General features: G+C 36.9%; 2 protein-coding genes across 3 annotated transcripts; both read right to left on the bottom strand.

The window, feature by feature from the left end:
• Positions 1 to 1,688: 1,688 nt before the first annotated feature.
• On the bottom strand, positions 1,689 to 6,274 carry LOC147848945 (uncharacterized). Its single transcript, XM_087337930.1, has 6 exons — positions 5,510 to 6,274; positions 4,388 to 4,559; positions 3,869 to 4,054; positions 3,170 to 3,426; positions 2,670 to 2,887; positions 1,689 to 2,438 (listed from the first exon to the last, which is right to left on the bottom strand). Exons 1-6 carry the CDS (start codon positions 6,272 to 6,274, stop codon positions 1,976 to 1,978), a joined length of 2,061 nt encoding a protein of 686 aa, XP_087194056.1. The 3' UTR covers positions 1,689 to 1,975.
• Positions 6,275 to 8,004: 1,730 nt separating this feature from the next.
• On the bottom strand, positions 8,005 to 22,573 carry LOC147848944 (uncharacterized). Of its 2 annotated transcripts, none has more exons than XM_087337927.1 (13): positions 22,463 to 22,573; positions 21,961 to 21,997; positions 21,676 to 21,853; positions 20,684 to 20,762; positions 19,354 to 19,398; positions 19,109 to 19,258; positions 18,820 to 18,952; positions 16,199 to 16,299; positions 12,462 to 12,559; positions 10,524 to 10,616; positions 10,111 to 10,243; positions 9,822 to 10,023; positions 8,005 to 9,696 (listed from the first exon to the last, which is right to left on the bottom strand). In XM_087337927.1, exons 1-13 carry the CDS (start codon positions 22,538 to 22,540, stop codon positions 8,888 to 8,890), a joined length of 2,136 nt encoding a protein of 711 aa, XP_087194053.1. In that variant the 5' UTR covers positions 22,541 to 22,573; the 3' UTR covers positions 8,005 to 8,887. The 2 variants fall into 2 exon arrangements, with proteins under 2 accessions (XP_087194053.1, XP_087194055.1); XM_087337929.1 differs by having other exon boundaries at positions 9,822 to 10,026; positions 10,117 to 10,243.
• Positions 22,574 to 22,864: the final 291 nt, after the last annotated feature.

The raw sequence follows: 22,864 nt of genomic DNA, 5'->3' as shown, positions 1-22,864 counted from the left end.
CGTCATGTTTTTTTGTCCACTGTACATAATCAAGAGTATTGACCATTATAAATTGGATAAATCTATGTAAAGTGTTGTGTCAACAAAACACTTTTGATGGAAAATAATGGTGCCATACATCAAAAGATGTATTTTGGAATTTTGCAGCAAACCATTTTAGAATCTGATATCAGAACCAAGCTGTGTTATCCTCAAGGTAAAATAGTTAAATGCTAACAAATTAAAACATTGTGATGCTCTGATAAGAAATTTGTATGAGCCGATTTTTGTTTGTCCTCTGGGAGATATTACTATGAACATACAGATATCTAGTATTGATATGATCATTCACTTGATTTGACTAGTGGTTTTATATGGGCCTTGAATTGCAACTTACACATACAAGCCTGACTAGTATTGGAGAAAATGATTTGTTATTATAATGGAATTCAAGATTTGCAGTGAAACATGATATCATTAGTAGGTTTCATAGCATTTAACATTTACCATTAGTATAATAAGGTGATGATCTAGTGTTTAGTTACGTTACGTTACAAAGACAAAGATCAAACAAGATATCAATGTAACAAATTTGCAACTGATGAACAATTTCATTAAAACCTTTTAGGAAGGATGTTAAGAAAGACAAAAGTAGATGCCGTTCAAAGGCTAGGGTCAAGTAAAGTAATGTTATTGATGAGATGTTCATGAGAGTTGCAATCAATTACATTTCAAGTAAGATTATCAATGGTGTTATATGGTGACCTAAGGGTAACGATAACCATGATCAAGTCCTAGAAGAATTAATCAATATCTAGATTACGCATAACCTATACACATTATTTTAAGGGAAAAGTACCAGGATACCCTTGGAAGTTCGTCTATTTACCAGAATGCCCATGGAAGTTCTAAATTTACCAAACTACCCCTATGTCCAAAAAATTACACTTTATAAAGTAATTATATACTCAAATCTACAAGCCCTATTTACCAAAGGTGGAAGAAATGGACCCGAACTAGCCCTATTTACCAAAGATTTGAGTGTATAGTTACTTTATAAAGTGTAATTTTTTGGACATAGTGGTAATTTGGTAAATTTGGAACTTTCAGGGGCATTCTGGTAAATAGATGAACTTCCAGGGGTATCCTGGTACTTTTCCCTTGATTATAAATGAATATGATATCCAAGATATGTTGATCTTCAATTTAACTAATTATGCCTATATTTGGTAAACGGGAAGACATCTAGGTTTCAATATTATTTGGTATTTTAAGGATAGTTTTTCAATAGCTACGAAATAGCAACAAAAAATGTAGATTTATTGAAAAGAGAAAGTTCCACTAGAAATACGTATTGGAATGATGTTATTATGTTGAAAGATGGCTAAACGAGAAAATGTTACCATTACGTAAAGATAACATTCACACTATTACTCGATGAGAGGGAACTAATCCGAGTATTACCTTCCATTGAAGCCTACATTAGCTCCCACTAACTACGTGACTAGATAAGTTAGTTGCGCAATAAAATTACAAGAGAAAGGGATGAAACTCGAGATTAAAGAGGTCCTAGCATTAAAAAAAGTTAATAATCCTACACGGCCCCCAAAAAATAACAATGGATCCATCGAGTAATTACCAACAAACATTTATAAGATCATGCTTTATATGTATTCACATGTATAAACAAACACGAGTAAAATCCAAGGGGATACAATTGGGCTTTTTATTCGATGCTCTTCCATTACAAAATGCTTAGGCCCCCATATTTCTTCTATAATTTCCTACCAAACCCTACTACTATTAAACTTTCTACAAAACTTTTGCATGACCCATTAATAAGGATAAGCCCCTCACTCATCAATTGCAATGTCTTCTTCACTTACCTCAAGGTTCTAACTCTAGGTTGGTTTTCTCTAGAAGTTTGGTGCAACAATGCTCCATAGTGTATGAGGGGCTAGCAAAGCAAGGCAAGCAAATGAGGGTTATAAGAAGCTCATTTAAGTCCAGAGAGGAGGTGGCAGAGGCGAAGGGATGAGGGGGTGAAGAGCGTGCCGGAGCACGAGCGGAGGAGCTCGGGGAGCACACGTGGAGAAGGGATGGATGGAGGGTAAGCCGCGGGGGTGTGGTACGGAGGGGGCGGTGCGAGGGCGACCGAGACGGAGGATGAAGACAAGGATTTGGTGGACGAAGAAGAAGAAGTCACCGCGGAGTGGCGCACGACATTGAATTGGTGGAATGTGGAGCCATTGAGAAGGAGGTCATTTAAGGACTGGATGAGCGCCGTCCCGTCAAAGTTAGGGGTGGCCCCGGCCCCCGGGAACCACGGTGTGACCTCCGCCCTCCTCCCGGCAATGAACGCATTGCCCTCGGATCGGATCTTCGCGTGAACCCTCCCCCCGATCGCATAGTACCCCCAGTTGGTGTACAAGTTGTTCATCACGTGACAATACCCCCACCTATATATGTATGTATGTTGTAGTAGTAGTAGTTAGAATCCATATTCAAATTGCCAAGCTTTGTTCTCATTATCTTAAAAGTAGTTTTAGTGAGAGAAAACAAAGCCTAGTACTTATTTCCTTTTTAAATTATTATTTTTTAATGCTTTTGAAAGGCCATGCCCCATATTTGTCCTTTGAGTAGCGGAGTGAGTATGTAAAAGTTTTGGTAAAAAGGAAAAGAAAAAGAACCTGCAATGAGGCATCCTTTGCATTGAATCCTTGAACCAATTGCGATAAACGGTCACGCGAAGGTTCTTATCGCTAATGTCCGAATCCGCGGCTCCGAGTAACATGTTGAAGTTACGGTTCGAGAGCTTGCAATTAGATATCGTGACATCGGTTGCCCTCTGAACCACGGAGACAAGTCCGAGCTTTGCATCGAAAGACGTGATGTGATCCACCCAAACCTTATTCATACGTATGCAAAAAAGAAAATGTTATATACGGGAAAAGGCGAACCCGTATAGACCTCGAACTAGTGTGCTGGATCACAATGTGAAACCGATCGTGTCATGTTCTCTACAACTTTTGTACGATATGTTTGGTTGCCTTTTTTCTTTCATGCATATCCTTATTCATTGGACTCGCACGATTATGCCAACATGGGTTGAACTTAATGTAAGACTAGTTAATCTTATGCAAACTATAGATACATATGCATAGTACATAGGCTGTAGGATGCAAATTACCTTCGTAGATCCAGCGAATACATGGATGGTATCACTTAATGCCATCGAGTTAATTTGGAAATTGTGTAGTATCACATTGTGAACTCCTCCGACAACAAGCATTCTACCCGTGATAGTAATGTTGTAACCCCGTCCATCTATGGTTGTAGAGCTACGAACCCAAAGCATGGATTTTAAGACAATGATCATGCTACGCGCGAAAGTGATCCAAACACCTCGTGCACCGCCACCAAGCCTCACCCCATAACGCAAAGAACCTACCGGATACATTATGGATACATTCGCAGTTATGGCCATAAATCTTGTGGACCCAACATTTAAGTTATACAAACATTCCTTGTTATGAAGTTAAGTTAAAAGCATGTTTCTCTTATATGGACAATCTAGTGGACATTACAATGTTGAGAAGCATGACATTTTCTTGCGATGGTGGAGGTAAGAAAAGTTATCTGGCCTTGAAAATGAAAGGGGAGAACTCCAAAATGCCCTTAAGTTTTCCTTTTTTCTCCAAATGTTCATTGCAAAGGGATGAACATGGCATATACTTGCTGAAAGCTAGGCATATAATTGCTCAAGAAGGGTTGGCCAAGGGCATATATGTCAAACAATAACAAAAACTTAAGGGGTATTTCAAGGTTTTCATAAAATTAGAATGACTCTAGTATACTTTCTAAAATACAACAAAAAGAGTGCTAGTACCTGGTCGAGGGTATATTGGGTTGTCATCGGAACGAGTAACAATATACGTGGGACCACGTGCGCCACCAGTTACCCCATATGCAAAGCCCATTGCACAAAAAGGTAGATTCTTCCCTTTGCCACAATTGGAGAATTGGCACGTCGTGCCATCCCTCTTACATCCTCCTTTAGTTTTACCACTTTCAACTATACATCATGGGCCATAGCATACGAGTATACTTAGGCATTCATTAAATACTTCCATAAATCCCAAAACTATTGAATAGCTTCAACATTTAATGCATAGGCTATTCAAGCAATAACTAGTTCATTATCAAAACATGTTCTGAATTGATCCCGTGTCACAATATGTGTCCCATTTAAAATAAGGATCTAATCAATACACATTATATGTAAAAGAAAACACCAATGAGCTTTATTAAACTCTAAACTTGTAAACCCCATCTTATTGGACTACCCAATGCATTCCAACTTGAGCTCCAAAAAAGTATAATTCTCCACGCTTGTTCACAACCTTACCTTCCACCATGTTTGTATTCACATTCCCTATTGATCCTTCATTGCTACCACGAGAACCGGTTGATATAAGGTTGTCCAATTTGTCAAGTGATAAAGTAATGGCCTCGAGTAGGGTGATTGCTTGCCCGAGAATGTAGGTATTCGACTCCTCAAGAGAAAGAGAGTTCAGGACCTACACACAACGAAATATAGTTAAGATAGTTTTGCACAAACATCATTGACATTGACAAATTTATGAAGATGAAGATAAAAAGTAACATACTTCACAACATCATTCGTGATCGTGCACATGGGGCACATACAAATGTTAAATCGTGCGCATGGATCCAGGAGGGTGAGATTTTAAAGCATATTTTTTTACAAAATGTGATCTACAGAATTATCATCAATATTTTTGCGTCCACGCTTATGGTGCATGCCCCTAGTTATGATGACCAAATCTATATCTTGCCGTAGGTTGGTATATGCTAATAAGGCTTGATCTAGTGACTCCAAACAAACACTTAAAAGATTGAGCTTTAAACATGGGATGTTGGTATATGTTAATAAGGCTTTATCTAGTGACTCCAAACAAACACTTAAAAGATTGAGCTTTAAACATGGGATGTTGGTATATGCTAATAAGGCTTGATCTAGTGACTCCAAACAAACACTTAAAAGATTGAGCTTTAAACATGGGATGTTGGTATATGCTAATAAGGCTTGATCTAGTGACTCCAAACAAACACTTAAAAGATTGAGCTTTAAACATGGGATGTTGGTATATGCTAATAAGGCTTGATCTAGTGACTCCAAAACACTAAGCTAATAATGCTTAATCTAGTTCAGCCTCCGAACAAACAATTAAGATGGAGCATTACACATGGGATGTTGGTATATATGCTAATAATGGTTGATCTAGTGAGTGACTCCAAACAAACACTTAAAAAGATTGAGGAGGTCCAAACATGGGGGATGTTGTTATATATGCTCATTCTTGCTTGATCCTAGTGTGAGTGACTCCAAACACTTGAAGGTTGAGCTCGAGGGTTTAGGGTTAAAAAGAACCCTAAACAAGCCATAATACGATAATGCCGGCAGGCACGCACGTCTCTAAACAAAAACAACGGGGGAATTCGATACCTGGGACGATGAACTGGCATCGGTCAACGAGGTGCCGGCCACGGACACGGAGGCGGAAGCGGAAGCGGAAGCCGGGAGGCCGCTGGATAGGGAGGACAAGCAATCGGAGAGGGAGAAGAGCGCGAGGTGGGCATGGTTGCTCGCATCGGCCGCACGGTTCCCCAAAACCTCCGCCTCCACCGCACGCAGTGTCGAGCCGATCTCCGAGAGTGTCGTGGATGGGCACGCCGACGACACGGGGTCCGTTGACAATGCACCGCCTCCTCCTCCTCCTCCTGCCCCCGACACATTCATCGCCCGCCTGTAGTAATCGTCGCTCATGCCTCCCCCCTCCAAATCACTCTCGCTCACATACTGTTCATCCATGCTAGGGTTAGGATAAGATTCAGGGTCAGATGGATTAGGGTTTGGGTTTGGGTTTGGGTTTGGGTTTGTTGCATCATTGTATGATCCGCCTCCGTTGCCATTGTTATAGTCTTCTATCATTCCACTATAACCAGGCCTACTACTACCACTGCCTGGGTTTCCATCTCCATCTCTTGCTTCTCTCTCTTGCTCCACCGCGTTCTTCTGAGCTCTCTGGATCAATTCACTCACTTTCTCTACTTTCTCGATTATGTTCTCTCTCAGCTCAAGTGCACCGGATGCTGTATTGGGTTCAGAAGAAGAAGAAGAAGAAGAAGAAACTTGGATGGCCGAATTAGTAGTACCACTACTAATACAACTGAAGCTTAAGATGAGTGCAGAAATGAGAAGGAATGGCATGATTAGGTGGGTCATGATGATCACCACAGCTGTCCGGATTGCTCTTCCTTCTTCCCTGCTTGATTACTCTTCTTCTTCTTCTATACGATTGTGTATATGTACATATATATATAGAAGGAGGAGAAGATGTATGATCAGAAGAAGGCAGCCATACGTGCTGCTGCATGGAAGCTTAACCATCACCTTTGTTCTTTTATCATTATTATTTTTTATTATTATCACCATATTTCTTTTTTGTTATATATATAAATATATATGTATGTGTATGTATGTATGTATGTATGTATGTATGTACATATATGTGTGTGTGTGTGTGTGTGTGTGTGTGTGTGTGTATGTTTTCTCCACATTGGATGGCCACAGCTTCCATACCCTTGTGGGCTTCTTCTAAGAGGGTTGGGTCCGTGATCGAGAATGGACGGACATCAAGCCACACAGCTGGACGGTGTCTCGACAACCACATTTTGTGTCCGGAGGACATAATCCCGGAATCCTCACAATAAGCCGGCGTGGCGCATTCACCATGATGGTATCCGACCCAAGTTCCCCCCCTCTCCCCACATGGCAATCCTCAATGCTTGCTTGTAAACTTTTTGTTGGCATCCAAAACAAATTCTTCAAGTTTCCGCCAATGTGATTATATACATATGGAGTATGATCAAAACATGACCATGATTGATTATTGAATTGCTACAACCAATACGTGGCATTTGACTCCCCTTCATTGTATCATCATCCCTTTGTTGTGATAACTCTTAGGTGCTCTAACACATATTATGTATAATATAATCTTTGTTGCTTCTAATATTATATTATATTCCATTGCATTCAAATATTGTTGCTTGCAACAATATTAAAACTCATCACAATGTTAAGTATCACACCAATTCTTGGTTGGTGCCATATCGAGTTACCATTCAATTCTAATGAATTTTTTTTTGTGAACAAATAACATGTAATCCATGGGAAGCATTAAAAGAATGAAGTACTTCATAAACTCGTGTGGAAAATAATATACCGATAAGGTTGTGAACACAAAAAGAATGGCAATGGCAATGGCAAGTGGTTAAATTGGCAATGCTTAATAGTAGCAAGTAATCCTCTACTTGCACATTTGTTAGCAAGTAATGGTTTACTCCTCGCAAGTACATATTGTGGAATTTGAAACATGGGAACTGTTTCATCAATGTGTGTATTCATGTATCACTAATAAACCCTATGTAAAGCCTTATATTTCTCGGTAGGTAATTTGGAAAGTGGACAGAACTAAATGTACTAAGCCTGAAATTTACCCATGCCAAGATGATGCAACAGATATACATATGAGCCAATAACGAAATTATAATAAGATAATGGTCTGCGTTCATACAAAATGTATGTGAAACTATATTTTAGACTATCTAAGACATGCATATGTCTGTAGATCATGAAACTACACCAATATCTCTAATAAGTTGTGTTATAAATTTGCTCCAATGTAACCTCAATGATTATTTACTGTGTATGTGTACTCAAATCATAGTATGAACAAATATCCATATGGCCATCCATGCCAGTAAGAAGCATCGTTATCGTTAGTAATATCATCATAATACCCAATAGTTGGCATGAAAATCATAATCATTCAAGATACTAGTCAATCCACAAAAATGTCACATTAGAGGACGAAATCACCAAGCAAAAACGTAGCTTCTGCAACATTAAAACAGAAAAATATGCAAATATATAGAAGAAGCAATCACCTTTTCAACTGGGAAATGGAAGACCATAATTCACTTGGTACCATTACAACATATGCCTAGTCCTTGCAATGTTTATTCAACGTACTTACAATAAACAAGGGTCTCACTGTCTGCTTCTTATGGATAGTCTTGATTCCAAAAATGAATCTTTGAGAAAAACAATTCTAAACAGTAAATATTAACCAAGCTTCTTATGTGAACAAGAGAAAAAAAAACAGCCATTTTTTGTAATAATAAATTTGAGATGTTCTTATATTGTGGAGAAAAATCCTTGTTAAAAGTTTTACAAAAGCCAAAAGCACAAAAAAGGGGCCATAAGTTTCATGGTGACACATTTTGTAAGGTGTTAAGTGTTGGTTAGTCGTAGATAGTTGGTCAGTTAAGTTAGTTAGACTTCTCTCTAACATTTTTCCAAACAAGACATAAGGAAAAAGTTACACATAATAAGAATAAGAATAAGAATCAAGAATAGAAAATCAAAGAAGAAGTAAGGAAACATCAATGCTGTCTTGTTGATGATTAAGGAAATCTTGCCAAAAAGTTGAGAGGGATGATGTGAAGAGACATTTGGGGAGGCGTACATTGGAGAAGGAATGTTGCAAATCTGAGGAATTGTTGTAACTGAAGCATATGGATGACAGAAAGAGGGTGAACTAGAATAATCAATAAACAGAGATAGAGAAGAAGAAGAAGAAGAAGAAGAAGACGAAGAAAAGAGCAGACAAATAATATTGTCTGTATCAAGAAGCTTTCAGCTGTGGGTTTTTGAGGTCTTTCGGTGTCATGAAAAGAGATGTCTACATACATATATATATATATATGTATGTCAATATGTGTATCTCTCTCTATATATGTATATATATTGATGACTTCATCCTTTAGGGTTAGTTAAGTTAGTATGGTTGGATCTCTGGAAATAGGTCAGGATAATGCCTGGGGGCATTAATGAGCTTATCTTGGTCTGTTGCCTCCCCTGCTTTCCTTTGCTTTTCATCTTCTTGCTTTCCAGAGAATTCTTTGGATAACGAATAGCACCGGATGACTCATGATTACTCTGTTTCTGTTTCTTTTGATTCAAAGACGAAGACGAACACGAGGGATTTAGCTCTTCCACGCATTCATTTAGCGATGAAGATGAATACATGAGCTCGAATTCTTCTTCCTTGCTTCCATTTTGTACGAATTCTATGTCATGAGAGTCTTGAGGGGGAGTTGAAACCTGATCTGCACCCAATTCTCCATGAGAAAGCACCTTCATGCCACGAGGTAATACCTCTTCCTCTCTTCCAAAGAGCCTCTTTGAGCCGGAATGTGATGAAGCTAATGGTGCTCCTAAACTAGACCTCTCTACTTTCTTACAAGCATTACTATTGAATTGAAGAGGAATCACTCTTTTCTCTGCTTCACCTTCGGCATCGCTACTGTCGGTATGTCTCTTTGAAGCAAAGGTTAGAGAATCATCTGCTGCTCTCTGTTTCCTGAAAGGATTGTTATTGGGTGGAAGTGGAGACACTCTCTTGTTCCCTGGAGGAGAGAGTGAGACTGTCGTTGACCTTCTTGAGGCTCTCTCTTCATCGATATCATCTAGCATTGGTGACCATTCTGTGCTGCTTATATGAGAAGATGCTAGATTCTTGAGATGAGTGAGGAAGCCTTTATTACTCTGAATAGAAACTGAAGCTGATCACATAACAAAGCTCAGCATTAGTTAAATTTAATGGGCTTTAAAATCAGCTATAAATATGCGAATGTGTGTAAATGTATATATCATAATATGAAGAAAAGAAAGGTAGGGTTTCACTCACCATCATTGGCTGAAGAAGGGCGGGAGGAGCTGTCCATTTCAGCTGAAGCAATCGAATTTAAAATGGGCTTTTTCGCTTCTATTTCATCTGTTACAGTGTGGAATATAGCTCTACCATGATCACTGACTGCAGAAGAGACATCAGCATCTGCAATGTAGCTAATAATAAGCTCTTCTTTCACTTCATCTTCTTGCATACTTGTCTTCTGCAAAAGAAACGAAGTGAAAGCAAAATTAGGGTGAAATTGCACCATGGAGGCATGTAGAGAGGAGAGAGGCAGGGATAGAACACATACAGTTATATAGGATTGTATGTTCAGAGTAGAAGGGATCTTAATGTCAACAAATTCATCGAAAGCAGACATGGATATAGGATTGAGGCGACCTTGTGCAATGGACAAGGCATGATAAGGCGGCAAATCTCTGAAGGATACCAAATTTGGTGAATGAAGGAAATTCCAGAATAATAAGAAAGAAGACAATAGTAAATGCATGACCGCATAATGTATGCAGATAAAAATGATATATGGAAGGACAAGAAGAAGAAGGAAGGAAGGAAGGAAGGAAAACAGAGTGATGATAACACAGAGGCTCTCAAGCTCTCTAACCCTCTATCACTCTGCGCTCTGTTTTTCTAGACATAAACAGCTTCTCTCTCTCTCTCTCTCTCTCTCTCTCTCTCTCTCTCTCTCTGTAGGGATACGGCCCAAGGAAGTCGAGGTCGCCATTAAACACTCTTATCTCTGATGGAAGCAGGGGCTTCAGAAACGAGAGCTTCTCTGAGCTCCCATCGTATCTGCGCGCACACACACACATTCACACAGTTAGAGAGAGAGAGAGAGAGAGAGATGCGGCCTTGTGTCAGATCACAGCAGACGAGAAGAAGAAAAGGAAGAAAGAAAAGAAGGAAGACAGAAGAAAATAATATATAATTCATATATATATATGAAGAAGAAGAAGAAGAAGAAAAAGAAAAAGAAGGATTTAAGAGAACTAACGGATCAATCATAGACTAGGGAGCCTTACAGATAGATAGACACAGAAACAGAGGGAGACAGATAGAGACAGAGACACGCACAGAGAGAGAGAGAGAGAGAGAGAGAGAGAGAGAGAGAGAAACAGAGTCTTCTTTTTATCCAACTAGAGACTAATTTCTTTCACTAAAACAGAGTTTTTTTTTTCAAAACACAGTAATTTTCTTTTTCCTCTGACCAGCGAGTGTGTTTTATTCTTTGAAACACAGTCATTTATTTTATCTCTAACTGGAGAGAGAGAGACAGAGAGAGCGCTCTTCACTGAAACAGAGCCATTCTTTCTCTTTGGACAGACTGTTTTCCTTTAAAATAGAGACATTCCTTTTTGCTTAACTAGTGACAAGTATTTTCTTTCACTGAAAACAGAGTATTTCCCTTTAAGAGACGGTCAATTATTTTAACCTTGACCAGATATTATTTTCTTCACTGAAAACAGAGCTATTTCTTTCTCCATTGAAACAGACTATTTTAGGCCTATAAAAATATCTTAATATGACGCATATAATTAAGCACAAAATTCTTCGATAAGCTTTGGATAGTAATCTACGAAATGAGTTATAGTAATCCTTTAGATGATGCTATTGCTAATGGCTCTGATGAGTATGTCCTAATGAGCCGGATTGGAAGCTTAAGATCCTAATTAGGACTGTAATTATAGTGTGTATTCTATATGAGTTGTCTAAGAAGCGTAAATTGCTGATTTGGACTTCACAATAGAAAGTGGATCTATCTTAATTGAGATAATTAAAAGCATTCCTTTTTGCTTAACTAGTGACAAGTATTTTCTTTTTATCCAACTAGAGACTAATTTCTTTCACTAAAACAGAGTTTTTTTTTTCAAAACACAGTAATTTTCTTTTTCCTCTGACCAGCGAGTGTGTTTTATTCTTTGAAACACAGTCATTTATTTTATCTCTAACTGGAGAGAGAGAGACAGAGAGAGCGCTCTTCACTGAAACAGAGCCATTCTTTCTCTTTGGACAGACTGTTTTCCTTTAAAATAGAGACATTCCTTTTTGCTTAACTAGTGACAAGTATTTTCTTTCACTGAAAACAGAGTATTTCCCTTTAAGAGACGGTCAATTATTTTAACCTTGACCAGATATTATTTTCTTCACTGAAAACAGAGCTATTTCTTTCTCCATTGAAACAGACTATTTTAGGCCTATAAAAATATCTTAATATGACGCATATAATTAAGCACAAAATTCTTCGATAAGCTTTGGATAGTAATCTACGAAATGAGTTATAGTAATCCTTTAGATGATGCTATTGCTAATGGCTCTGATGAGTATGTCCTAATGAGCCGGATTGGAAGCTTAAGATCCTAATTAGGACTGTAATTATAGTGTGTATTCTATATGAGTTGTCTAAGAAGCGTAAATTGCTGATTTGGACTTCACAATAGAAAGTGGATCTATCTTAATTGAGATAATTAAAAGCATAATTTGCTAATGCTACTTTAAGTTTACTAAATTTGAGTGAGTATGAGACCCAATTTGACTAGGCCATTTTGAAAACAAGGCAAGGATACTTTTTGAGATTGTGACTGGTATAAGCATATATTTACATCATTTTCCCTACTTTGTTCTTTCCATTTTCCTTACACTCGAGCATGAGAGAAGATGGCATTAGCTTGCTTGAAGGAGAGCTCGTATCCTTGGGGAACTGTTAGTTTGGGATCGAAGCGCATGATTGATAACACCTGTTATTAACCCATCTCTCTCTCTCTCTCTCTCTCTCTCTCTCTCTCTCTCTCTCTCTCTCTCTCTCTCTCAATCAATCAATTTGACCTCTGAGGACAATAATAAAATCTATGTCTCTGTTGTATACTTCAGCTGGTTTCATACTAGGGCAGACAAAGAGGAAGTAAGAATAAATAGTGTATGTGTGGGTTGTCCAATCATGATTCTTGCATTCGGAAAGAGAGACCCACACAAATGTTGTTTGGGTCTAATCGACTAAGCCGGACATTTTGAAAGTGTAGATAATTTGATCAAATCATGAATCTTGCACCTCTTGAAGCCTAAGAAGAAGTGTGCCGGTCGTCCAATCACAAGTTTAACATTTCAAATGATTCACACGCATGTGTTGGCCCCGTCCAATCAAGGAGGACTTGCAAAATTTCTTCTGACCCATATAAACAAGAAAGTCTTATGGTCTCTCCCAACCTTCATAAATCACCAATATCAAAAGATGACTCAAATAAGAATGTAGTGGTCCAACCAGACAGAAGTCTCTGCGTTTTCAAAAGACTACTAGAAGTGCATTAGACATCCAATCACAGGCCGCGTGGCCACAAAAATAATTTTTATGTCGTCTCTACCTCAAGCTGCAGGATTTTGCTCGTAGACGGGGGGGGTACACTCAGTGTGTAGAGCAACCTTTCTCGGGGGGAACAATTGCCACTTTTTCTTTCGATTGATTTGTCATGTAGAGAGAGGAAAGAGAAATCATAAAAAAAGATAAAACTGACAGAGAGAGAGAGAGACACACACACACACACACACGGTGATTGATAGCTGAGATCTCAGTAACGTGTGTAAGAAAGAAGAGATTTAATTGAGCACACACAGAGGGAATTGGAATCCTCCAAGAGATTAATTCCCCCTTTCCACCCCTTCCCCACTCCGTTTTCTTATCTCAAGTTTTGTTTCTTACCCATTCAATTGTATACCTTTCCTATTGTAGTACAACACTATTGTTTAGTTTATATATATTCTCTTCCTTTCCAATGTACTATGATATTCCCCTCTCCCTCCTCCATGGTGTATATAGCATAAATCCCCTTCCTTCAACCCATGAGTATAATTTTTTTAAATCCACTTTTCCCCACTGTAGCATATATGTACTGATGCTACCTCCATCTGTTTCTGTGTGCATACATATACTCTTGTCAAATCAGTCATATATACCTTACCTAACGATAGATTTATCACTATAAAACTCTCATTTGTGTGCCACAGGACACAACATTATGATTTTAGCTTCATATGTACAATCTGGAATTGTTGGGCGGAGAGAAAGTCTATTACAGCAGGAGGGAACAAGAGCAGCTATTTGGTATAAGTTCAGCGAAGGTATACAATATACAAAGTTTCATGATGTTATTAAACACTAGGCATATAAACAAATGCAAGGGAAAGTGGCCACTTTGCCACGAGAAAACACACGCACGCACAAAGAGCAAACCTTGACAATAGGTTTTTGACTTTAATCTATTCGCATGAAAATCTAAACGAGGCCTTTTTACCCAAAAGCAAAAAGCAAAAATCAATATCAAATGATAACACCATATGTTGTATGTATGATGATTGTTTTTTTTCTTCAGAGGAATGTGCCTTTCTATTGTACTTTGTCTATGTATTAAATATGTCTCTCATGTGTACTTCCAAGGAAGCAAACAATGATGAATATGCACACACAAAACTGAACCTAGTTCATTTTTTGGGTGCATGGCTGTGTGTGTGTGCATTCTCTGTGATGACAACAGCACTCCCACCCCCATCCATCATTACATAAAGGTGAATTGAAGAAAAAAAATGACAAAAAAGGAACAATAGGGGGGGGGGGGGGGGGGCGATGGCATGAAAGAAGTAAATGCAATAGAAAGAAATTAATGAAACAAATTGGAGATTTCTTAGCCCAAGGAAAGTAATTAGAAATCTACATTTTCATGAACGTTTCACCTTTCTTTTTCTGCTTTTGGGGGGGTTATATTCTTCTTTGTTTCGAGGGGGGAGGGGGGGGGGGGGGGGGGGGGTGTTAAATGTTTGTTGAGGAAAGGAGAGGCAAAGGTAGTAAATCAGGAATATGATGAGGTAATAAGATTCATCATTTTTTAACTAAAGAAAGAGACAAAGTTTGGAATAAATGGGAGGAAATGCACGAAGAAAAACAAAAGAAAGACGAACAATAATAATGGTGCAGAGAGCAAGTTGTCCAAAAGCCATTGCCAGTGCAGACAGCAAAAACAAATAGCCATCTCTTCCCTTTCTGCTTTTATTAGAATCGAATTTAAAACGCTGATTAAAAACCAATTTGAAAATAAATGCACAATTTCCTTTCGGGATTTGTTGATTGTGAGGGCAAAAAAGGAAGATAAAAACACATTATAACTGTCCAAAATATTTATTTATCCATAAAAGGCTTGGGGCTATCGATAGGATAAAATTTTATTAACTAAAATAATTCATAATATGTTGTGTACATGCAAGAGTTCTTATCGCAACCTTAGAAATCAAATCTAAGATTCTCTTTCACACACGCACATACATTTATAAACTCCATGATATATATACGCTCCAAAGAATGTGTTGGGATTACCCATCACATTATCATCCTATAATGTGACCCAACATTTTACCTTCTCTTAGATTTTGAACGTATTGAGAAAAACTAGAGTGGACAAGTGATCTGATGTTTTTGGAAATGAAGGTGTCTGTCCGGACTATAATTGAGCTTTCAAAAAAAAGGAATACATACATATTTGTTTGTAAGCATAAAACACAAACAAAATGCTACTTATTTGACACCCCTATTAGCCATTACCTCATGAAAAGATGTCGAACTATTTTTCGCAATTTTGTTACACTATATTGGAGTAAGATAGGTGTGGTTAAGTCTCTCGAGACAAAATGACATCACATTAGAAGCGCGTACGGTTGGACAAAACATAAACCTATATATTCACACACATGGCGAATACTTGTGAAAGCCTTTTTACACGTGCTTTCTCTTCTCTATACAAAAACAGGTTCGTGTGGTGTCCCTTTCCCCCACAAGGTTTTTCTAAAACCGCCAAGCACAAAATCATAGGGCCAAGATTCTATAAAATAAAGGTAAAATGTAGCCTCTTCCATGGACTAGTGTGAATGCGAGTACGAATAAAAAAGAGAAATACTACAGGACCGACCGACGCATTTTTCTTTTGAAGCTCTCCCTCTAACATAGTGTGAAAGCAGACAAGGACGAGAAGATAAGCACATATATAAATACTACTACTTACGCTCCGCGGAGGAACACCCTCTCACAAATTCACCGGAAAGCCTCATTTTTTTTACTTACCAAATTGTTGTGGTTATCAATGCAAAAAGGCATAGTTAATGAACCAATTCCACATCCAAATAAATAAAATAAACACTCGCTATCACTATGCCAGAATTTAATTTTAGACTGTGGATTGGGGTGGGGGGGCCGGAGGGGATCATTAACTCTCTCTCTCTCTCTCTCTCTCTCTCAACTCAGACAGCTAAACAGAAAGCATGACATTGGTTTCCTTTATTACTGTTACTATTTTGTTTTTTAATTATTGTTAAAAACTCAGAATTCATGGAGGCCTTACCCTACACAGATCTCGATATTTGGACACCAACCCATGAGCTCTTTTAATTCCAATTCCAGCTACAGATGGCAGGAAATCACAACCAGCCAACACACACATCCCTAGAAAGAGAGAGAGAGAGAGAGAGAGAGAATATAATAAAACTTAAAATTAATCAAGTAATTAATGAAAATACATGAACACCAACACACTGTCAAAAATCATCTCTCAATAATATTTAATGAATGAATAGGACACAAGTATCAATGAACCCTGCTCTCTCTCTATCTATCCATCTCCCGACCCCCCAATAAGGTTGGACTATTGAAGAACCCCAAATGAATTTTCACACATGAAACATTATTAAGCTTTAATTTTCTTCCACTATGGGATCAATGGAATTGAGCATGATTGGTCATTTTCTTATCAAAAAGATACTTCATAAAACAAAGTGTTCACTAGGATTTTTATCATTAGCATTATTTCTGGTAAATGTTTTCCCGACTAAAATTTTACTTGAGAATCAAAGTCTTACTGAGGATTTATCGACAGCGTTTTATTGATGAATAAAGAACTACTAGATGTTCTGATTAGATTCTATATATGGTATCGAATGTTGTTCAAATATTCTAGTCTCACCACATAAAATAGAATATAATAGCTATGTGTAATACTTTACAAGAACAACACTAAATGCTTGTTTGAATTCTGATATGGAGCACAAAGTAAAATGATCTATTATTTTAGTTTCTCACACGTACCATAAAATCAAGATAAATTTGTTAAATTACTCAAGTCTCTCTTACACCATTGTGCCTAGATTAAAAAAATGGTGTGTTATTCTAGCTTCTCGCATGCAATAAATTCAAGATAAAACTGTTAAAACTATTCTAGGCTCATTTTCCACAGAATCAAGATAATAATGTTAAAAACGGTATTTCTGGTGTTACGTTACCATAAAAAATAAAAAGTAAACCAATCAGGATATTGAAGAGGAAATCAGATTAAACAGATAGTTTTTACAACTTACCAAAGTGGTTAGATGCTCTTAAAGTCCTTAATAACTCATACGAAAACAAGTTTTTAGAAATGTTTTAGTAGCTTTCAGATACAGAATCAACTTAAGGGAAAAAATAATTCACTGGATTTTGCACGAGTTTTTCGTACAGTTGTCAAATGCCACCCTTTATGCATCATTAGCAATAAACCAACCGGTATCAAACCGAGTTTTAAATTTTTTTAGTCGCTGAACAATGAGAATATATGGACATGATTCATTATTAAGGCTTAAAACAATGCCTGCTAACTTAAATCCATAAATGCACTAACAATTTTTTTATTCACCAATTAAACCACGTTATTTTACAATGCAAAGCTACTGACTCCTAAATGCACCATTCAATTGATTTAATTTTTGCTGCCGATGAATTGTGATCTAGGGTCACTAATGAAACAATATACCACTAATTTATCAATAATAATTGACTGCCACGATGCTGAAGAATTGATTAATTAAGCAAACACCACTACTGAATGGATCAAAAGGAAAAATACTAGTATTTTAGCAAATAAATAAATATATATATGGCATTCCCACCAATATGCTTATATGTATCAAAAGCTCAAAACAAATGTGTTTCATACTCCAATTGTTTAAGGGAAAATTACCCAAATATGCTTATGTGTATAAAAAATTACCAAATCTAGTGATTAATAAGTATACCAATATGTATATTGGAAAAATTATGAAAATATGCTTATATAGATCAAAAGCTCAAAACAAATGTGTTTCATTCTCACAATTGTTAAGGGAAAATTACCCAAATATGCTTATGTGTATCAAAAATTACCAAACCTAGTGATTAATAAGCATCCCAATAGAGATTAATAATCCTGACTAATAAGCATAAAATTTTGCAGATCAATTAATAAGCATGGTTAATATGAATTAGAATGATTAATTAGCATGTGCTAGCTAGTTTTTGGAACATCATCTCATTTCGTACTTTTTGACTAGGGGCACTTGTCAATGCTACCCTCTAATAGAAAGGGGGTAGGCTCGAAATTTCCTGTGGGAAATACGAGGGGCAATTTGAAGATTTTAGTTCTTCAGATTTGTAAATTTTCCCTCACGAAAAAATGTAAAAAAATAAGGGGGGAAGGAGGGTGATGCTTACAAGGATTTTAAGTACGATTAGAGGATCCTTTTCTATTTAATAATTTTTTACATATGTCCTTTTTATTCTTATACACATGCTCATATGCTTCTAGACGTATGTTAGAACACTCGTTTAGTGACGTTTCTAACTGTATATAGCTCTTTTTCAGCCAATACACTTGGATATTTATATATAGTTAGAAGATATTATTACCTTATGCAGAAGATTACTTTCTCTAGTAAATGCCCACTTGGGAGGTCCATATATCAACTCGTGGAATGCTAGATAATTCCCACTTGGGATATATACTAACACTCCCAAGTGGGCATTATTTAGAGAAAGCAATAAATCCTATGCGTAAACTAATCATTCCATCTAGCCATATATAACTCTGTAAGTGCATCAGCTAAAAAACAGAAACTAATAATCCTCCATATCACCCACCCAACTTTGCATTTTGTCTAAAAGAAAGTAAAACCTTGCCTGTGAAAAGCTCCAGCGTGAAGGAACCAAACCACAAGCTATCCGATGGCCTTTCTGAACAAGTTTTCTTTTGCATTACATTAGAGAGTTTAATCTCTTCTCCATTGCCATATTTATCCATCTTGAAGATCACCTAGTCACAGGATAAATAAATAAAAACAAACAATTCCAACATTATTAAGATGTTCACTTTTATTTCTTGATATATAAGATATGATTTTAACATAGCTGAAAGACCAAATGATGAGAGAGATTTGAATGAATAAATTATCTATAAATAATCTGTTACCACATCACAACCATACGCCAAAAGATCGCTGTCTTCGCTAATAACTGCCACAATGCCACCCTTTTGAGGACTAAGTGTAGACAAGTAGGCTAATTGTGCATCAGCTTCATATGGAGCAACCACAAATTCCACACCTTCTGACCTGAGTACCTAAAATGAGTCTTAAATTCTCAACCGTTAGCACCACATGTAAGGCCTCAAAACTAGTGAAATCTCAAAGACTATTGAATGTGTAATAAAGTTACCTTTATGAGTTCATATGCCATGTAGGGTGTAATCTCTACTGCTCTCTGCATATTTCATATGATGAAATTAATATGGCATTACAAATTACAAGAAAACTCTTATCATATCGTAGCATTGAATAGGTCATTTAAAATATAAAGCACAAAATTTCATCTAACAATCAGCAACGGTTTGATTTGAACCGAACCGAACCATGAAACCACGGCTTAACGGTTAAAACGGTTTGGTTCGGTTCAGGTTCAGGGTTTTTTAAATGGTTCGGATTGGTTTCGGTTCGATTTCAACAGTTAGAAACCGCGGTTTAACAGTATTTTATTTTTCTTTAATTTTTAAAAAAATAGTTTGTTTTATAACAGTTCGGTTCAGGTTCAGATTTTTTTACAACAGTTCGGATTGGCTTCGGTTTAGTTTCAACAGTTAGAAACCATGATTTAACAGTTTTTTTTTTTTTTTAAAACAAAATTGTTTCATAACAATGTTTTCATTTTGAGGCTTTGTTCTCACATTTTAGGAAAATCTTTAAAATTTTAAAATATTGAAATATTTTAAATTTTGAAAATTAAAAAATTAAAATTTTGAATTTTCACCAAACTTGAAACTAAAACCGAACCACGAAATCACGGTTTTAACAGTTTAATGGTTTGAAAAAATTTAAACAGTTCAATTTAACAGTTTCGTGGTTCAGTTTAGGTTTCAAAATTTTTAAACAGTTCAGTTTTGACCCTCTCAAACCGAACGGAACCGTTTCCGATTGTTAATTTCATCATATCATGTGGTGGGATTAAGATGGCAGTACAATAACAATAAACGTACAATTAGCAGTGTGCATAATTATTGTAACAAAGACTCCAATAGCAGTGTTATGCATTGCCTCTTGATAATAAAGTAATAATAATTTAACCTTTGGAAATCCATAAGAGAGGTGGAGGTAGCAATAGTTTTTAAACACATAGATTGACTAGAGTTGTAAATACCAAGCCATCCCTATAAATACATATATGTACCACAACTATTTTTTCATCTTGAAATACGGTCTTCATAATAATGTTTCAACTACCTGGCTTCATTGGTATCAATATTTTTTTAAGTCGGCTATTGTTGGCAAATCTGTTGTGTAAGAACATCTATATTTTATCCTGAAATATATAAGCTTCACAATACTTTTTCGAACGAGGCTTCTCAAAAACAAACCACCAGTTCTTTAAAACGGCAATGCTAAAATATCCATGCTTGGTAAAAAGACCCCTTGAGATGTCACTAAATTTATGGCATGGCACCAGATGTTGCTACATAATACAGACACTCTTTAACATAGAATAAAATTGATACCTGAAAAAGCTCTACAGCACCATTAACATCGCCCTGAGATAATTTGCATCGGGCTAGCTCAAGATTCTGATCTCGTCGCCTGGAATGCAAAAGAGGCATAGCCTCTCAAATGAAACGGATGTTACATACTAAAGCACAATGTCATACGTTGCCTTTAAATTGTATATGTGGTGGTGTAAAAGCATAAGCTTTATGCTTCTATGATTAAAGGCTGTACCTTCAACTATCGACCAAATGGTGATTGGTATCGAACACCAAAGTATTCATAGTTTGACTTTGCGATCACTACACTAGCATTGCACTCTTCTCTCCCACAAATGGTTTTACTAGTTCATTTTCCATAACCTTATGGCAGTCAGTTCAACTTCAAAGCAACGGGTAGTAAATAAAAGTACAGGCATTTTGACATTAATATATTTACAGTAATGATTTTAACCTTTTCTCCAAAAACTGGTTTTACGAATTCACTTTCCACAACCCAACGGTTGAAAACAGTAACATTGCCATTTGAAAGAGGCATCCATGAAAATGGCAATGCTAACATAGTGACGTCAATCTATAGGATTGTATCTATGAATACCACTAAACAATGTATTGACTTCCTTCCTCAATTCATTCATTGTTTCTACTTTGCTTTTGTTTGTTGTGCAAGGATTACGGGGTTCAAACCCATGCACCACACCTCTATACACATAACTTGGAAATCTTCCCAATGAGCCCCTTTCGTTTTTCACTATCCATTATTTTTATTTTGGGGGGGTTCTATTTAGGACCTTTTTTAGCTCCCCATGTTATCCCACACGCTAAACTTTGCATCTCTAATTGTCCAAACACAAACACGGAAAACACAAGATGTTGAAATTTTGATTTCTTAAAGCCTAAATTATATCAGATTGATATATGGATCTATACATACATACATATACATATATATAGGTAGATAGATAGATAGATAGATAGATATATTCCAACATCATCATCACAGGTTTTACCTCTGGCGTTCAGTTTCAGTCGCTCCTTTGGAAGGCAGTCTTCCCCCATCAAAGACCACCACGGGGATGATGTTATGGAAGCGAAGTAGATTGATCCGATGCATGCAGTAGTTAATACAAGGTTTCATTGATGAAGAAGTTTGACCATGTTCACATAGATCAAAGCTACAAGCATATGCTGAACCAAGAACAATAAATGTGATTTGACTTTTCCTGAAATATGGTTCAGTGGATGGAACAAACAAGAGAACAGACAACAGAATCACTTGTAGCCATATTCTTTACCTCCTTTATGTAGCCAACAATATGCGTCAATGCCAATCTAGCGAAAAAAAACAGGAAGAAAATAAAATAGTTTAGGGAAGAACAAATCTAGAGGAAAAGGGAAATATACACACAAGAATGCATATATGTTTCCTATACTGTTTTCCACATTGTGGGGTTATAGGCCCTAATGTTATGAGGTTGTGTAGGTGCGATAGAAATGGCCTCTTGTAACTTGTTCACATTGGGAAGGAAACATAAGGGAAAATGGCCTCTTGTAACTTGTTCACACATAGTAAAATGTCTACAACATCTTGAAATATATATGATAAGGGAGCTTAATCCCAATAACCCATAACGTTGATAAGGAAGGCTTATCCGTGTTCTTGAATATTTCCTGAATATTTCTTGAATAACCTATAACGTTTCAATACCTTCAAAAGACTTTGAATCCCCATATGATCTCGCTTATATACAAATTTTCACATGCACCTATAGAAAGGAGCTTAATCCGAAGACTTACCCGTGTTCCTGAGTATTTGCTGATGTGAACTGGTTGTGTATAAGGTTTCAATACCTTCAAAAGACCTTGGATTCCCATACAATCTGGCTAGTATGATGATATGTTCCACTGCATTCTAATCAGAAGGCGTGTTACAAACAAAATAAAAAAGAATAAATGAAATGCATATATGCGAGAAAAGGTCATCATCAATCAAGACATTGAAACAGCAAAATCCAGGATGGATAAGACTTCAAAGCTTTCTCTCTCCCTCTCTTCTTATTTCGCACATTCTTTTCTCACTCTGCTCCTCTCTCTGTTTCCAATAGCATTTTTTTCATTGCAAGAAGCATCAAAAGAACGAACAGCTTCATTTGCTTCTTCTTGCTGCTCTTCTTTCTTCAGTGATCAGTATCGAAAAGG

Source organism: Azolla caroliniana, unplaced genomic scaffold (genome assembly GCF_043228905.1).
Source record: "Azolla caroliniana isolate FFs.n. ecotype wild unplaced genomic scaffold, voAzoCaro1.0.p SCAF_164, whole genome shotgun sequence".
Taxonomy (NCBI): domain Eukaryota; kingdom Viridiplantae; phylum Streptophyta; class Polypodiopsida; order Salviniales; family Salviniaceae; genus Azolla; species Azolla caroliniana.
This window is presented reverse-complemented; position numbering and strand designations above follow the sequence as displayed.

What these genes read in the sequence shown, in the direction of transcription:
- LOC147848944 (XM_087337927.1), bottom strand. Translation starts at nt 22,540, where the DNA reads ATGGGAATCCAAGGTCTTTTGAAGGTATTGAAACCTTATACACAACCA. An exon ending in TGGCATATGAACTCATAAAG is followed by an intron (nt 19,259 to 19,353) that starts GTAACTTTATTA and finishes GACTCATTTTAG; the next exon opens with GTACTCAGGTCAGAAGGTGT. An exon ending in CCCTTCTTCAGCCAATGATG is followed by an intron (nt 9,697 to 9,821) that starts GTGAGTGAAACC and finishes TTATGTGATCAG; the next exon opens with CTTCAGTTTCTATTCAGAGT.
- LOC147848945 (XM_087337930.1), bottom strand. Translation starts at nt 6,274, where the DNA reads ATGCCATTCCTTCTCATTTCTGCACTCATCTTAAGCTTCAGTTGTATT. An exon ending in GAATACAAACATGGTGGAAG is followed by an intron (nt 4,055 to 4,387) that starts GTAAGGTTGTGA and finishes CATGATGTATAG; the next exon opens with TTGAAAGTGGTAAAACTAAA. An exon ending in TATTCGCTGGATCTACGAAG is followed by an intron (nt 2,888 to 3,169) that starts GTAATTTGCATC and finishes CGTATGAATAAG; the next exon opens with GTTTGGGTGGATCACATCAC.